We start from the raw sequence: 18,302 nt of genomic DNA on the forward strand, positions 1-18,302 counted from the left end.
GGGGGGTGGAGAGGAGAGGGGGGGTGGTGAGGGGGGAGAAAAACTGGGAATGTGTGTGTTGTGCTGATAGAAGGTGGGTTATTTCGCTGAGGATCCTGGGTACATAGCTCAATAGTAATGCAGCGAAGAGGACTTTAAACACACATGCATCGCAACAACACAGGGACGAGAGAAAACGGAGAACACACATTGTTGCGCTGGATTTTACGGGTCTCTTTGTACACTGTAAATACGCTTAGTTTAGTTACATTGTATTCACATAATCGCTTCTGTAACCTACCCCATTGATATGACCGTGTCCTGTTCCGCTTGCTTGGGGAGAGAGAGTACAACAACAGGAATTAATTCTAGCTACACCGTTCTGGTCCCCTCGAGTCTGTTTACCGGGAAATGGTAACGTTTGCACCGCATTGGAAGGACCATGGTTGAGGCGAGCAGCAAATTTCTCCTAATTGTAGTCGGCTCCGTCTGTTTTATGCTGATTTTATATCAATACGTCGCGCCTGGGGTTATCAATTTCGGCTCACCACACGGATATTTCACTGAGGAGGACGATGGTGGGGACATTTTCCCTTCCCCAGACCCGCACTACGTCAAGAAATACTATTTCCCAGTCCGGGATTTGGAGCGAACGGTGGAATTTGAAATCAAAGGAGAAGACGTTATCGTGTTTTTACACATTCAGAAGACAGGAGGGACAACGTTCGGGAGACACCTGGTTCAGAATGTGAGGTTGGAGGTTCCGTGTGACTGTAGACCGGGTCAGAAGAAGTGTACCTGTTATCGACCCAACCGAAAAGAGACCTGGTTATTCTCCCGGTTCTCCACCGGTTGGAGTTGTGGCTTACACGCGGACTGGACCGAGCTAAAAAATTGTGTTCCTGGAGTTCTAGATAAAAAGGAGACCAGGATGAAAAATGAAAGGTGAGATAAAACAGGAAAGTTGACTGGTTGTATCAGGAGTGTTAGTGTTGGGCTGGATCAAAAGCGTGCACAGCCTGTGGGTCTCCGACAATTGACAATTGTTGGAGATTGAAGACCATTAATTATCGGGTGGTATGAACACGTCATTAGGGAGCTTGCCTGGACGATTCTCTCTCACTCTGTGTGTGGACTTACTGTAGTAGCAGATCCGTCGCAGTTTGTTTGACAGTGTTTTAATGACAGGCTGTCATATGAATTTGTGTTGAGCAGTTCTGTTTTTATCATATCCGAAGGGATAGATTTATAGGGTAACCCACCTGTCAACTCGAATTAGCCATAAGAGAATCATGCTGTCAAACTAAGCAGTATTAAAATAGTATGTCTTGATCCTTCTTCAAAGTTGTAGCATATTGAACACTGATGCATCGTTTTAGTGGTTTGTAAAACGCTTGAAACGTGTTGAATATTGATTACTGTAAACCATTGAATCAACATTGGATCAGAAATGTTGCTACTACAGTTAGGCCTAAATTGATGATTCTACTGAAAGAACGTTTATTTTGGAAAAGCAGATCTTAGCATGCAGAAATTCATTGCTACATAGCTTACTCCTTTATCTTCAGGGATCACTATGCAGGCAGACTGTTAGACAGATTGGCAGAGAAAACTATCATCACTTTAATTCAGAGATAAGATTTGGCTCCTGCCCTTCTCTCCTGTCCTCTGTGTGTACGTGTGTACGTGTGTGTGTACGTGTGTGTGGGTGGATGTGTGTGTGTGTGGGTGGATGTTTGCTGAAGTAAGAGGACCCCTGCGGGGGGGTTGACTCCACTCTAATCCTGGTGATTACTTCCGCTGCTTACACACATACACTGTACTGCTGGTATTCCTGGCACAAGGCTCTGTGATGGTCAGAGGTGATGATGCGTCTAGCTACTCCGGAGGCTGGAGGGAGGATGTTTATCTGCTCTCATCAGTTTCTACACAGTTTACTTTGTGTGTGCGTGTGTCTTTGTGTCCTCAACACTATTTTTCCCTCTCCCCCTCTTTCTTTCGCCATATCTCTCTCTCTTTCCCTCCTCCCTCTATCTTGCTCTGTCATGGTGTCATTTTCTAATCAAACAGCAGGCATGCTTTCCGCTTGGTGGCTTTATAGCTGTTGGTCCTCTCTCGCGCTCTCTCTTTCTCTCTTCCCCCCTCTCCATCTCTCTCTCTTCCCCCTATTTCTCTCTCTATTTGTCAGAGCGTGATTTCTACATTAGGCAAAATGTCTTTTTTCATGGAGTATTTACTGCAATTTCCAACAAGTCTGTTTTAGCTAATGGACAACTGTCTGTCCTAATGAATGGCTACAAATGGGAGGAGGGGGAAGAGGAGTGGAGAGGATGGGGGGGAGGTGGAGGATGATGAGGGGATGGAAAGGGTTGAGGAGGAAGATAGTAGAAGAGGATGGTAGTGTAAGAGGAGGGGAGGGCATAGGAAGATGGGAACGAGGGACAGAAGAGGATGAGGGGAGGCATGGGAAAATGGGTAGGGCTTTTGAGTGAAACGATGGAGAAGAGGATGGTGAGAGTGAAGGCGGAGAGTGTTTTGTTTCGTTGCTGTGGAGGGGGAGGATTCAATTAGCATGCCTGTCAATCTGCCTGGTTCACTCTCTGTTTAAGCGTCACAACGTAGATCACTGCAGGGTGAACTGTGTGCGGGTGCGTGACTGACCAGACAGGTCGTTGTGTTTTAATCCAATCAGATTATCAGGGATTCATCTCGGGCTGCTCAATATTCCAAAGATGGTTACTCCTTCATCCCTACAATCCCAACACCACATTCCCACACCGGGAATCTCACTTTCCCTATACCAGTGTGTCTGCGTATTTGTGTGCACATTTTCCCAGACGAATAATCTTATAAAAAAATGGCATCATTCTACAGTTTTTTTCTTTCTCTCTCTCTCTCTAGCTCTCTTTCTCTCTATGTGGAATACAAGGCAAGCTTTTAGGCAGTAATTAGATGTTTTCAAAGAGGTGACAAACACGCACGTGTGCAAACTCACACACAAAATCTACACTCAGTGTACAAAACATAAAACACATGCTCTTTCCATGACAGACCAGCTATGATCCCTTATTGATGTCACTTGTTAAATCCACTTCAGTCCGTGTAGATGAAGGGGAGGAGACAGGTTAAATAAGGATTTTTAAGCCTTGAAACAATTGAGACATTGAATGTGTATGTGTGCCATTCAGAGGGTGAATGGGCAAGACAAGATTTAAGTGCTTTTGAACGGGGTATGGTAGTAGGTGGCAAGTGCACCGGATTTGTGTCAAGAACTGTAACGCTGCTGGGTTTTTCACATTCAACAGTTTTGCGTGTGTGTCAAGAATGGTCCACCACCCAGAGGACATCCAGCCAACTTGAAACAACTGTGGGAAGTATTGGAGTCAACATGGGCCATCATCCCTGTGGAAAGCTTTCCACACCTTGTAGAGTCCATGCCCTGAGGAATGGAGGCTGTTCTGAAGACAAAAGAGGGTGCAACTCAATATTAGGAAGATGTTCGGAATGTTTTGAACACTCACTGTATGTTCGGAATAGTGAAAACATTGTGAGAGACTGTATGGCTGTCACTTCTGCTGAAATAGAGGGAGAAACCACGGGTAGAGAGACACTGGCGATGGGAGACGGGGTAGAGAGAGAGATGGCGGGGGAGAGAGAGAAAGAGGATGGGTAGCAGGGGAGAGATGGTTAGAGAGGGAGAGCCTGCACTGTGGAAATTGTCACAGTTTGCTTCATTCTCACTGTGTTTTTGGTGTCATGTCGCTGTTAGAGAGTGCTGCGTTGTGTGTGTGTGTGTGTACACACATACACACACAAGCAGACACACAAACAAACATACAGTGGAAGTCGGAAGTTTACATACACTTAGGTTGGAGTCATTAAAACTCATTTTTCAACCACTCCACAAATGTCTTGTTAACAAAATATAGTTTTGGCAAGTCGGTTAGGACATCTACTTAGTGAATGACACAAGTACTTTCTCCAACAATTGCTTACAAGACAGATCATTACGCTTATAATTCACTACCACAATTCCAGTGGGTCAGAAGTTTACATACACTAAGTTGACTGTGCCTTTAAACAGCATGGAAAATTCCAGAAAATAATGTCATAGCTTTAGAAGCTTCTGATGGGCTAATTGACATCATTTGAGTCAATTAGAGGTGTACCTGTGGATGTATTTCAAGGCCTACCTTCAAACTCAGTGCCTCTTTACTTGACATCATAAGAAGATCAAAATAAATCAGCCAAGACCTCAGGAAGAAAATTGTAGCCCTCCAGAAGTCTGGTTCATCATTGGGAGCAATTTCCGAACGCCTGAAGGTACCACGTTCATCTGTACAAAGAATAGTACGAAAGTATGAAAACCATGGGACCAATCAGCCGTCATACCGCTCAGGAAGGAGACGTGTTCTGTCTCCTAGAAATGAACGTACTTTGGTGCGAAAAGTGCAAATCAATCCCAGAACAACAGCAAAGGAACTTGTGAAGATGCTGGGGGAAACAGGTACAAAAATAATCTATATCCACAGTAAAACAAGTCCTATATCGACATAATCTGAAAGGCTTCTCAGCAAGGAAGAAGCCACTGCTCCAAAACCGTCATAAAAAAGTCAGACTACGGTTTGCAACTGCACACGGAGACAAATATCATACTTTTTGGAGAAATGTCCTCTGGTCTGATGAAAAAATAAATAAAGCCTGTTTGGCCGTAATGACCATCGTTATGTTTGGAGGAAAAAGGGGGAGGCTTGCAAACCGACGAACACCATCCCATCTGTTAAGCACGGGGGTGGCAGCATCATGTTGTGGGGGTGCTTTGTTGCAGGAGGGACTGGTGCACTTCACAAAATAGATGGCATCATGAGGTAGGAAAATTATGTGGATATATTGAAGCAACATCTCAAGACATCAGTCAAGAAGTTAAAGCTTGGTCGCAAATGACGGTTGACGGTTTTGGAACAGTGGCTTCTTCCTTGCTGAGAAGTGTATCAGTCCCTCCTCTCAGCAAAGCACCCCCACAACATGATGCTGCCATCCCTGTGCTTCACGGATGAGATGGTGTTCTTCAGCTTGCAAGCCTCCCCCTTTTTCCTCCAAATATAACGATGGCCATTATAGCCAAACAGTTCTATTTTTTTTCATCAGACCATAGGACATTTCTCCTAAAAGTACAATCTTTGTCTCCGTGTGCAGTTGTAAACCTTAGTCTGGCTTTTTTATGGCGGTTGGGGAGCAGTAGCTTCTTCCTTGCTGAGTGGCCTTTCAGGTTATGTCGATATAGGACTCGTTTTACTGTGGATATAGATACTTTTGTACCTGTTTCCTCCAGCATCTTCACAAGGTCCTTTGCTGTTGTTCTGGGATTGATTTGCACTTTTCGCACCAAAGTACGTTCATTTCTAGGAGACAGAACACGTCTCCTTCCTGAGCGGTATGACGGCTGATTGGTCCCATGGTTTTCATACTTTCGTACTATTCTTTGTACAGATGAACGTGGTGCCTTCAGGCGTTCGGAAATTGCTCGCAATGATGAACCAGACTTCTGGAGGTCTACAATTTTCTTCCTGAGGTCTTGGCTGATTTCTTTTGATCTTCTCATGATGTCAAGTAAAGAGGCACTGAGTTTGAAGGGAGGCCTTGAAATACATCCACAGGTACACCTCTAATTGACTCAAATGATGTCAATTAGCCCATCAGAAGCTTCTAAAGCCAGTACATTATTTTCTGGAATTTTCCATGCTGTTTAAAGGCAGTCAACTTAGTGTATGTAAACTTCTGACCCACTGGAATTGTGATACAGTGAATTATAAGTGAAATAATCTGTCTGTAAACAATTGTTGGAGAAAGTACTTGTGTCATGCACTAAGTAGATGTCTTAACCGACTTGCCAAAACTATAGTTGGTTAACAAGAAATTTGTGGAGTGGTTGAGAAACGAGTTTTAAAGTCTCCAACCTAAGTGTATGTAAACTTCCGACTTCAACTGTATTTTTTGTTGTTGTTGCTTTGCACACTCTGGGCATTCTCTCAACCAGCTTCATGAGGTAGTCACCTGGAATGCATTTCAGTTAACAGGTGTGCCTTGTTAATTTGTGGAATGTCTTTCCATCTTAATGTGTATAATCCAGTCAGTTGTGTTGTGACAAGGTAGGGTTGCTGTACAGAAGATTATTTGGTCCACGACCAAGTCCATGTTATGGCAGGAACAGCTCAAATAAGCAAAGAGAAATTAAATTCCACCATTACTTTAAAACATGAAGGTCAGTCAATCTGGAAAATTTTGAAGAACTTTAAGTGCAGTCGCAAAAACCATTTAAGCTCTATGATGAAACTGGCTCTCATGAGGACCGCCACTGGAAAGGAAGACCCAGAGTTACCTCTGCTGCTGAGATAAGTTCATTAGAGTTAACTGCACCTCAGAATGCAGCCCAAATAAATGCTTCACAGAGTTCAAGTAACAGACACATCTCAACATCAACTGTTCAGAGGAGACTGCTTGAATCAGACCTTCATGGTCAAATTGCTGCAAAGAATTCACTACTAAAGGACACCAATAATACTAATAAGAGGCTTGCTTTGGCCAAGAAACATGAGCAATAGAAATCAGTCCTTTGGTCTGACGAGTCAAAATTTGTGATTTTTTTGTTGTTGTTCCGACCGCTGTGTCTTTGTGAGACACAGAGTAGCTGAATGGATGATCTCCGCAGGTGTGATAGTGTGGGGGAGCTTTGCTGATGATACTGTCAGTGATTTATTTAGAATTCAAGGCACACTTAACCAGCATGGCTACCACAGCATTCTGCCGCGATACTGTCCCACTATCATTTGTTTTTCAACAGGACAATGACCCAACACACCTACAGGCTGTGTAAGGGCTATTTGAACAAGAAGGAGAGTGATGGAGTGCTGCATCAGATGACCCGGCCTCCACAATCACCCGACCTCAACCCAATTGAGATGATTTGGGATGAGTTGGACCGCAAATTGAAGGAAAAGCAGCCAACAAGTGCTCAGCATATGTGGGAACTCCTTCAAGAAAGCATTCCTCATGAAGCTGGTTGAGAGAATGCCATTAGTGTGCAAAGCTGTAATCAAGGCAAAGGGTGGCTACTTTGAAGAATCTCAAATATAAAATATATTTTGATTTGTCTAACACTTTTTTGGTTACTGCATGATTCCAAATGTGTTATTTCATAGTTTTGATGTCTTCACTATTATTCTACAATGTAGAAAATAGTAAAAATAATGAATGAGTAGGTATATCCAAACTTTTGACTGGTACTGTATATACAACGAGCTGTTTGTATGTGGCTGCTATGAAAGTGCACTGTGTTTGCTTATGATCAGGGGTGTATTCATTACACCGATTCTGTTAAAATGTTTCCTAAATGGAAGCAAACGGCATGAAATGCAGATAAACATACCTGAATTTGTCCAATAGAATCTCTCTTTTTGCAACTGTTGGACTAATGATTACACTCTAGATCAGCTAGATGCAGGCAAGAGTGTGCAAGGAGGTATTGAATGCCTCACTGCTTGTCACCTTGATTAATGAAGATTCTCTTGACCTGTGCACCTACGTTGTCAACGTTAAATCATAGACTAGGTTATAGCAACCCCATGATGGGTACAGGGAAAATTCACATCGTGTAGTAGCCTAAACCTATCAATGTTACATTGAGCTGGGTGAATGTAATATGAATGACAGTCATCCAATATGCTGTAATATAAATAAGGTCATGTTTATAAAAAATAAAAGTCATCCTCCCTCATCTTAAATGGCACCGACCACCACTGCTGGCCAGTGACTGATTAGCAAGAAGAGGACATTTATTTTGTGTGTGTGTGTGTGTGTGTGTGTGTGTGTGTGTGTGTGTGTGTGTGTGTGTGTGTGTGTGTGCGTGCGTGCGTGCGTGCGTGCGTGAGTGGCGGTTAGGGGAAGAATGTGAACAGAGTCCATGGTCTGACAGGCATGCTAATTGAATTGTGGGAAGATGCAAATTCCAGACTGTGTCACAGACACACGTATCTGTTTCCTGTGTGCCAGTTTTCTGCGCAGAGGAGAAATGATGCATCAGGGTCAGGAAGTGCTTATCTGAGTTTGAGATAGAAGTATTGGACACCCCTTCAAATGAGTGGATTTGGCTATTTCAGCCACACCCATTGCTGACAGGTGCCTAAAATCGAGCACACAGCCATGCAATATCCATAGACAAACATTGGCAGTAGAATGGCCTTACTGAAGAGCTCAGAGACTTTAAACGTGGCACCGTCATAGGATGCCACCTTTCCAACAAGTCAGTTCATCAAATTTCTGCCCTACTAGAGCTGCCCCAGTCAACTGTAAGTGTTGTTATTGTGAAGTTGAAATGTCTCGGAGCAACAATGGCTTAGCCGCAAAGTGGTAGGCCACACAATATCACAGAACGGGACCGCTGAGTGCTGAAGCGTGTAGCGCGTAAAAATCATCTGTCCCCGCGACGTTCCAACATCTAGTAGAAAGCCTTCCCAGATGAGTGGAGTCTGTTATAGCAGCAAAGGGGGGACCAACTCCATATTAATGCCCATGAGTTTAGAATTAGATTTTCAATGAACAGATGTCCACATATTTTTGGTCATGTAGTATATACACACACACACACACACACACATACACACACTTAGCTCTGCATCACAGAGCACTGGAGATTTGCATCATGGGTAGAAGCAAGGAAGGACACTGAATGTGGGTACGTTTGTGTGTGCGTGCATGCATGCGTGTCTGTGTGTTTCCCCCACCACTCCACTCACCTCCCTTCTCTCTCGCTTCACTGCTTCTACTCTGACTCTTGACTTCAAAGACACACACACACACACACAAGCTCCATTCACCAGTCACTCATCACTGACACAGCCTATTCAGACTAGACTAAAAGAGAGGGGGGGAAAGAAAGGGGGAGTGTATGAAAAGAGAGTGGGAGAGTGTATGAAAAGAGAAAGGAGGAAGATGGGGGAGTGTATGAAAAGAGAGTGGGAGAGTGTATGAAAAGAGAAAGGGGGAAGACGGGGAGTGTATGAAAAGAGAGTGGGAGAGTGTATGAAAAGAGAAAGGTGGAAGACGGGGGAGTGTATGAAAAGAGAAAGGGGGAAGACGGGGGAGTGTATGAAAAGAGAAAGGGGGAAGACGGGGAGTGTATGAAAAGTGAAAGGGGGAAGACGGGGAGTGTATGAAAAGAGAAAGGGGGAAGACGGGGAGTGTATGAAAAGGGGAAGACGGGGAGTGTATGAAAAGTGAAAAGGGGAAGACGGGGAGTGTATGAAAAGTGAAAAGGGGAAGACGGGGAGTGTATGAAAAGAGAAAGGGGGAAGACGGGGAGTGTATGAAAAGTGAAAAGGGGAAGACGGGGAGTGTATGAAAAGAGAAAGGGGGAAGACGGGGAGTGTATGAAAAGAGAAAAGGGGAAGACGGGGAGTGTATGAAAAGTGAAAGGGGGAAGACGGGGAGTGTATGAAAAGTGAAAGGGGGAAGACGGGGAGTGTATGAAAAGTGAAAGGGGGAAGACGGGGAGTGTATGAAAAGAGAAAGGGGGAAGACGGGGAGTGTATGAAAAGTGAAAGGGGGAAGACGGGGAGTGTATGAAAAGTGAAAGGGGGAAGACGGGAAGTGTATGAAAAGTGAAAGAAGGAAGACGGGGAGTGTATGAAAAGAGAAAGGGGGAAGACGGGGAGTGTATGAAAAGTGAAAGGGGGAAGACGGGGAGTGTATGAAAAGTGAAAGGGGGAAGACGGGGAGTGTATGAAAAGTGAAAGGGGGAAGACGGGGAGTGTATGAAAAGTGAAAAGGGGAAGACGGGGAGTGTATGAAAAGAGAAAGGGGGAAGACGGGGAGTGCATGAAAAGAGAAAGGGGGAAGACGGGGAGTGTATGAAAAGTGAAAAGGGGAAGATGGGGAGTGTATGAAAAGTGAAAAGGGGAAGACGGGGAGTGTATGAAAAGTGAAAGGGGGAAGACGGGGAGTGTATGAAAAGTGAAAAGGGGAAGACGGGGAGTGTATGAAAAGTGAAAAGGGGAAGACGGGGAGTGTATGAAAAGTGAAAAGGGGAAGACGGGGAGTGTATGAAAAGAGAAAGGGGGAAGACGGGGAGTGTATGAAAAGTGAAAGGGGGAAGACGGGGAGTGTATGAAAAGTGAAAGGGGGAAGACGGGGAGTGTATGAAAAGTGAAAGGGGGAAGACGGGGAGTGTATGAAAAGTGAAAGGGGGAAGACGGGGAGTGTATGAAAAGTGAAAAGGGGAAGACGGGGAGTGTATGAAAAGAGAAAGGGGGAAGACGGGGAGTGCATGAAAAGAGAAAGGGGGAAGACGGGGAGTGTATGAAAAGTGAAAAGGGGAAGATGGGGAGTGTATGAAAAGTGAAAGGGGGAAGACGGGGAGTGTATGAAAAGTGAAAAGGGGAAGACGGGGAGTGTATGAAAAGTGAAAAGGGGAAGACGGGGAGTGTATGAAAAGTGAAAGGGGGAAGACGGGGAGTGTATGAAAAGTGAAAGGGGGAAGACGGGGAGTGTATGAAAAGTGAAAAGGGGAAGACGGGGAGTGTATGAAAAGTGAAAAGGGGAAGACGGGGAGTGTATGAAAAGAGAAAAGGGGAAGACGGGGAGTGTATGAAAAGTGAAAAGGGGAAGATGGGGAGTGTATGAAAAGAGAAAAGGGGAAGACGGGGAGTGTATGAAAAGTGAAAAGGGGAAGACGGGGAGTGTATGAAAAGTGAAAAGGGGAAGATGGGGAGTGTATGAAAAGAGAAAAGGGGAAGACGGGGAGTGTATGAAAAGAGAAAGGGGGAAGACGGGGAGTGTATGAAAAGTGAAAAGGGGAAGACGGGGAGTGTATGAAAAGTGAAAAGGGGAAGATGGGGAGTGTATGAAAAGAGAAAAGGGGAAGACGGGGAGTGTATGAAAAGAGAAAGGGGGAAGACGGGGAGTGTATGAAAAGTGAAAATGGGAAGACGGGGAGTGTATGAAAAGTGAAAGGGGGAAGACGGGGAGTGTATGAAAAGTGAAAAGGGGAAGACGGGGAGTGTATGAAAAGTGAAAAGGGGAAGACGGGGAGTGTATGAAAAGTGAAAGGGGGAAGACGGGGAGTGTATGAAAAGTGAAAGGGGGAAGACGGGGAGTGTATGAAAAGTGAAAAGGGGAAGACGGGGAGTGTATGAAAAGTGAAAAGGGGAAGACGGGGAGTGTATGAAAAGAGAAAAGGGGAAGACGGGGAGTGTATGAAAAGTGAAAAGGGGAAGATGGGGAGTGTATGAAAAGAGAAAAGGGGAAGACGGGGAGTGTATGAAAAGTGAAAAGGGGAAGACGGGGAGTGTATGAAAAGTGAAAAGGGGAAGATGGGGAGTGTATGAAAAGAGAAAAGGGGAAGACGGGGAGTGTATGAAAAGAGAAAGGGGGAAGACGGGGAGTGTATGAAAAGTGAAAAGGGGAAGACGGGGAGTGTATGAAAAGTGAAAAGGGGAAGATGGGGAGTGTATGAAAAGAGAAAAGGGGAAGACGGGGAGTGTATGAAAAGAGAAAGGGGGAAGACGGGGAGTGTATGAAAAGTGAAAATGGGAAGACGGGGAGTGTATGAAAAGTGAAAAGGGGAAGACGGGGAGTGTATGAAAAGTGAAAAGGGGAAGATGGGGAGTGTATGAAAAGAGAAAAGGGGAAGACGGGGAGTGTATGAAAAGAGAAAGGGGGAAGACGGGGAGTGTAAGAAAAGAGAAAGGGGGAAGACGGGGAGTGTATGAAAAGTGAGCAAGGAGAAGAAGAAAATAATGTGTGCAGAAGAGAGAAGATCTGCTTCTTGACCACAGGGGACCTCTGAGTCACAAAGCAGAGTTTATAAACACACACACACTCACACACTCACTCAACCACACACAATGTAGTCTGAACCTACTCCCGTACGTGTACACACACACACACGTGCCCGTACCTGATGATTGGGCACATGGTCGTAATGTTTGTGCTTCTCAAACACTCACACCCACTAACTAATGATCTCCTCCACACACCGTCTGTTCCTCCTCCTCTTCTCTCTCTCTTCATCTACTCTCTCTTTCTTTTCTCCTCATCAGATGACACAAAGGGCTGTCTCGATAATCCCTCGCCCCACCTGGAGGGTGTGTGTGTGTGTGTGTGTGTGTGTGTGTGTGTGTGTGTGTGTGTGTGTGTGTGTGTGTGTGTGTGTGTGTGTGTGTGTGTGGACCCCTGCTGAGTAGCAATACCCAGTGACCTGAAAAATAGCAGCTTCCCAGCCATGACAGACAAAAGATCTATCTGGAGAAGGAGGAAGGGCGGGAGATCGAGCGGAGGAGGCAGAGAGAGGGATGCTACATTACATCTCCTCTCTTCTCCATAACATCTGACTCTTAACAATCAGCACTTTCTGAGACCGACACACACGCACACACACAAACTCTGTAATAAAAAAGGCTGGAAGTTCTTGACGAGTATGATGTTTTTGTGTGCATGAGTCATATGAAAATGTGTGTGTGTGTGATTCATGTAGTGATGTCACCGTGTTATGTGTTGCTTGCGTTTGGTCTCTCACATGGCCCGTTGTCTCCTCCCTGTCATGAGCTCTTTGGTCTCTCCTTCATTCCTGTGTTTTTGTCCTTCACCCTATTTGTTTCATGTAAATGTCAGTCAACAGTGCCTGAAGAGAGCTTTCTAAACTCGGTCACCCACAATGCCTTTTGCCTATAGTTCGTTTGAGGGTGTGTGTGTGTGTTTTATAAATAATTGTTTATTTTGTGTTTGATTTGACCTGTTCTCATTAATAAGCCTGTGTCCTGACTTGTGCATGTTAAATGTCACGTGTGTGTGTGTGTGCGTGCGTGCATGCGAGAGAGGGTGAGACTGTATGTGTCTCCAGATTTGTTTGAGGAGTCAGTCAGTGATGTTGATATAAGCCCAGGGCCAGTCTCATCATGCCTAGACACAGCTAACCAGAATGACAAGCCTTACTACAGACACAACTACAGTCCCCAATACTGCACTCGTCAGAACACTGAGAGAGAGAGAGAGAGAGAGAGAGAGAGAGAGAGAGAGATAGGGAGGGAGAGGGTGGGCAATAAAGAGAGAGGAGAAAGTCACTAGAGAAAGGATTGTTTCATCACCTCCCCCAGTGTGGAATGTTAATCGCCACAACGAGGGTAACCCTTTTGTGTGTGACTGATGATCACAGAAAGGCTCTGACAATAGACACACATCTAGAATTCAGCACAGCAGCTGGCCTATTGGTTGCAGCGTTGGGCCAGTAACCCGAAAGGTTGCCAGTTCAAATCCCCAAACCGACTAAGTGAAAGATCTGTTGTTTTTCCTTCAAGGAAGGCAGTTAACCCCGGACAACAACATCTCCCCAGACGTCCACTGCAGCAGCCCCTTGTGAACCAACCCCTTGAAAACGGGAGGTACAAGCGGATGTCTAAGTTTCGGTTGGCTCTTGTGTGCAGTTGACGATTTAAAAAAAATGTCATCCTTTAATTTAAACGTACTCACACTCAAATGGTTATTCTGCAGCCTACTATCCTGGCTTCATAATACAAGAGCAGAAACGAGCTGTTGGACATGATGGTATCTGAGTTTTGAAACCATCGCATCAACATTTTTTGTCTAACTTCTCTCTCTCTCTCTCTGGCATCCTATTGGTCATTTCCTGACCTCCGTATCAGGTAAGCCAGGTTGAGTCTTGATGCCTCATGCCTAGACAGAAAGCAGTCTCCAGAATGTGTGCCCACATACAGGAGAGGAGGTAGGGAGGGAGGATATGAGAGCTTGATGACAGCTGGACCACATCAACAATAAGGACTGGGTTTGTGTGACATCATTCTGCCGCTCTGGGACAACGTTGGTATCCACTGACAACCGGATCACATTCCCCAAGTGGAGGTGTGTGCGTTGCATGCAGCATGACCACTGATCAACTGTAAGATAGTAGTAGGACCACTTGGCAGATTCCTTCTCTGTGTCTCGTTTTAATCGTTCCCCCTGTGTCGCTCTGAAATCTCCATTCCCCCCCCCCAATAAAGCAGTGTGCTGACAGTCAGGTTCCAGTAGGGACACGTTGCCCTCTTTGGGGCAGCAAGGTAGTCTAGTGGTTAGAGCATTGAACTAGTAACCGAAAGGTTGCAAGTTCAAATCCCACAGGTACAAGGTACAAATATGTCGTTCTGCCCCTGAACAGGCAGTTAGCCCACTGTTCCTAGGCCGTCATTGAAAATAAGAATATGTTCTTAACTGACTTGCCTAGTAAAATAAAGTAAAATTAGAAGTACAGACAGGGAGATGTTGAGCCAACTCCGTATCCCCTTTTATTGGACTTTTATTGGACCTTCCAGGGGTCTAGACAGTTATACAACACTCTGTATTGAGAAACTCTCAAGTTGAGCCCTGTCAGAGAAATGACTTGTCTGATCGTCTCACTTGCCAGACTCATGGTGCTCCAGAGACTAGTTGTCTGCAGTCAATGACAATGAGTGTAAAATCTATCATTATAGAACCCAAGCCCAACAAGACACTCAGTCTCTCTCTCTTTCTCTCTCTCTCTCTCTCTCTCTCTCTCTCTCTCTCTCTCTCTCTCTCTCTCTCTCTCTCTTTCTGTCTCTCTCTCTCTGCTTCCCTATCTCTTCTCTTATCAAAGATTAATCAGTAACCCACAGCAACCACTCCAAAGGGCAGAACTGATAAACGCTCTGTTAGACAGACAGACAGACAGACAGACAGACAGAGACAGACAGACAGACAGACAGACAGACAGACAGACAGACGGACAGACGGACAGACGGACAGACGGACAGACGGACATTCGGACAGACGGACAGACGGACAGACAGACAGACAGTGTAGGTGAGATGGGGATCTGCCGGCGGGTCTGAAGTCTGAGTATTCTGCTGCGTTAATGTTTAACGTCTCCACACACACACACACACACACACACACACACACACACACACACACACACACACACACACACACACACACACACACACACAGTATAGTAGAAGGCTAGTTGAGAATGCAGGCCTTGACTCAGTGTGGGAGGTTTACAGCCACACACACACCCAGGGTCTTATCTGGGATTTGTTTAAGAATCCTTGGATTCTCTCTGATTCCTCCCTCATTAGTGGAATTCTGTTCCCTGGGGCTGGTCGGGTCTGGAGAGCTTCACACACATACACACACACACAAACACACCATGGTTGAGTGCAGTAAGATGGGTAAGTCTGGGTCTTAGGACCAGAGGAGCATAAGATGAGGGAGTTGGTGATCTCTTTTCCCTCAACAGTCTGTATTTCTGCTCTGAGGAGTTGTTTGTGTTTCCTATCATGATCCCAATGTCCTATTAATTCACCTGAATGTCCTGATAAGATAAGGAAACAAGAACTGTTTTGAAAAGTCAGGACTTTTTTCAGGTCCTGGATTTGTTCAAATGCTATTTTAAGCTTAAGGGTTATGGTTTTGGGGATAAGATTAGCGTTAGGGGTTAGGTAAAATAGGATTTTTAAATGTCAAATATTTCTACGCTCCAAAATGTTCTGAGATTTCACGAAAATAAATGGTGTGTGTGTGTGTGTGTGTGTGTGTGTGTGTGTGTGTGTGTGTGTGTGTGTGTCGATTGGCCATGGTAATCAGACAATCACGAGCATTGCCAAGACGACAGCTGGGCCGGCTTGGAATTCCAGTGCATCTGATCTGGGATTGGGATCACAGGGGGAGCGTCTGCCTAGGATGGACACACACACACACACACACACACACACACATAGGAGGGCATCACAGGGGAGCATCTGTCTGGATCAGGGGAGGGATGAGAGGAGAGGTGAAGGGTTGATTAGGGGGGTGAGATGTCACAGGGATTAAAGAGGGGGGAGGATGGAGAGATGCAGCCTCTCGTCTGAGCAGAGAGAATCAACATGTCATATCAATGAACTGATCACACAAAGACACTCAGCCCATCTCTTTCTCTCTCCTCTTACCTCCCCTTTTCTCATTCCTCTTCTTTTTTTGATAGCATGATAGGGAGAGGAGGAATAGAAAGAGATAGACAGGGGGGTGGGGGGGAGAAGGACATTAGCTCAGGGGAACTGAAATTGCCCCTAGCAGTGTTCAGATCCATAAAGTAAAGTAGGGGTTTAAACACCGACAGAAAGCCTGGACATGCAACTGTCTTCCTTTACAATGTAAAAGCCACAGTCTAAGTTGACCAGTTATTTCAATGAAGTTTATCCTTCGGTTTGATGCTGGCCTGCTTACAGAGTGTGGCTTTAATGAGCACATTTTCACTTAATTTTATCTTTTAGTTTTCTCTCTCTCTATTTCCTCCCTCTCTCTTTCTGAGCTGGAGCCATAAGCATGTCCGTCACACTGGCCTTAATCTCTGCGTTTGCAGCTGCCATCAGTGTGTGGGTGTGTGTGTGTAGCTTGCGTGCGTTCATACGTGTTGGAAAAATGTTGGGTTAAAAACAAATCGGACTTCCCAATTCACTCATTATGTTGGTGACCTTTGCGTGTTAACGTGTTCGTATGCGCGTCTGTGTGACGCCTGGAGCTCGAGTTACACTCTCAGACAAAAGGCCTCTTTCACCCTGCCCTTTATGTGGGGGAACACACACATCGCTCTGTACAAGAACGACTGTTGTTGCCCCTGTTGCACAATATTTCATTATTCCCCCCTTTCCTCTCCTGTCTTTCCCCTTTTTCTTAGGAATCTGTGGTTTCCCCCCTCCCTCACACTCCCCCAGGCGTGGCTCATTAGCCCCTTGGCCTACTTTAAACAGGTGGCCCATGTTTGGCAGAGACCCCCGACACACACACGCTCACATCACTCATCCTTCCCCTCCCTCTCCCCAGGGAAAACACTCAGTCCCCTGATAAGTTCTCTAATCCAGCCCCAGGCTTCTCGCCGGGCCCAGAAAGCACTAGGCCGGATGGCTGTTGACTCGTCTGTCTGTCTGTCTGTAACAAGCAGATATGCAAAGTGTCTAAATGGTATTTATGCCTGTAGGGCTCTTCTCTCTTTCTGCCTCTCTCTCTGTCTCTTCTTTGTTTGGACTAGACTTGACTATTGCCTCTTGAGGTTATTTCGGTAATAAGGTTAGGTGGGTGCTGGCGAGGGGGCAGACAGACTGTCTTATCGGATTGGTTTAGGGGATCATCCCCTTGTTAAGTAAGTATGTAGTATCTTATAGAACAGTGTTTAAACATACTCACCATGACCTACCTTTTCCATGACACGGACAGACTAGTGGTAATACTATGGAAGGAAGGAAGGAAGGGGAGGAGAGGAGAGGAGAGGAGAGGAAAGAAGGGGAGGTCTAGAGTGTTTAAATGTTAAATACCTTATCACTCCAATTTCACACTCCCATCTCCAGCCACGATATGACACACACTAATCCTGGCCTGAGGGGAGGGGTGTGTGTCTGTGTGTCACTAACGCCATCTGTCACTCTGTTAACCTCATTAAGCAGTCCTTGATTACCCCAACCTACCTTAAAGCCAGTCAGTCACTCACCTCTCCCCTCCTGTCTTTAACTCCCTCTTCATCCCTATCCTGTGTGTGTGTGTGTGTGTGTGTGTGTGTGTGTGCTGGGGGAAATACCTAAAACAAGCTGTTTCTTGCTGCTTGCCTGCCCCAGATACTGAGGTCAAGGGAATCAGTTTACACACACCCTGATGACAAGGGCTGATATCATCAGAATGTACAGCTAGTACATTCCGTTGGCTCCGGATCCCACAGTCTGAGAGGCCTGAGGAGAGGAGACAGGCCAAGGGCTTTCCCTAGAAAGAACGTTGATACTTTTCACATACACACATATTTGGTTATGGTTACAGGAATAAATGTTGGCAGTTCACTCTTGCTCTCCCCCTCTCTCTCTCTCTTCATGTGTAAATATGAGTTTGGATTGACTTATCTCTGCCGCCAAAGAAATAAGCAGCTTAATACAACTCCAGCCAGACAGACAGTGTGTGGATGTTTCCCTTTCCTTGCTTAGAGGGGAAATATCTTTTGACGGTAGGTGAGGACATTTGGGAGAAATGCAGAATGTTGCAGTGATTTGAGTAAGATGACGAGAGGGAGAGGGGATTGAGAGAGAAACAGGGAGACGAAAAGGAGGGAGGATAGAGAGTGAGATGAGAGGATGGAGGGAGAGAAGGAATAGGAGGGAGGATAGAGAGAAAGGGAACGGAAGGAGGATAGAGAAAGAGAGATAAGAGGGGGATAGAGGGTGAGGAGAAGGATAAAGAGGGATGGAGAATAAAGGGAGAGAGAAAGAAAAGGGAGACAGGGGGAGGAGAGAGTG

At 45.5% G+C, this 18,302-nt stretch overlaps 1 protein-coding gene across 1 annotated transcript in view; it reads left to right on the forward strand.

Moving 5' to 3' along the window:
* Positions 1–62: 62 nt before the first annotated feature.
* LOC110495749 (heparan-sulfate 6-O-sulfotransferase 1-A) overlaps positions 63–18,302 on the forward strand; it is a 23,098-nt gene continuing 4,858 nt past the window's right edge. Inside the window, exon 1 of the mRNA XM_021571152.2 lies at positions 63–924. Coding sequence (XP_021426827.1) covers positions 422–924 — 503 coding nt within the window. The 5' untranslated portion in view covers positions 63–421. The remainder of the gene's footprint in view (positions 925–18,302) is intronic.

This window comes from Oncorhynchus mykiss, chromosome 18, assembly GCF_013265735.2.
Source record: "Oncorhynchus mykiss isolate Arlee chromosome 18, USDA_OmykA_1.1, whole genome shotgun sequence".
In the NCBI taxonomy this organism is placed as follows: Eukaryota; Metazoa; Chordata; class Actinopteri; order Salmoniformes; family Salmonidae; genus Oncorhynchus; species Oncorhynchus mykiss.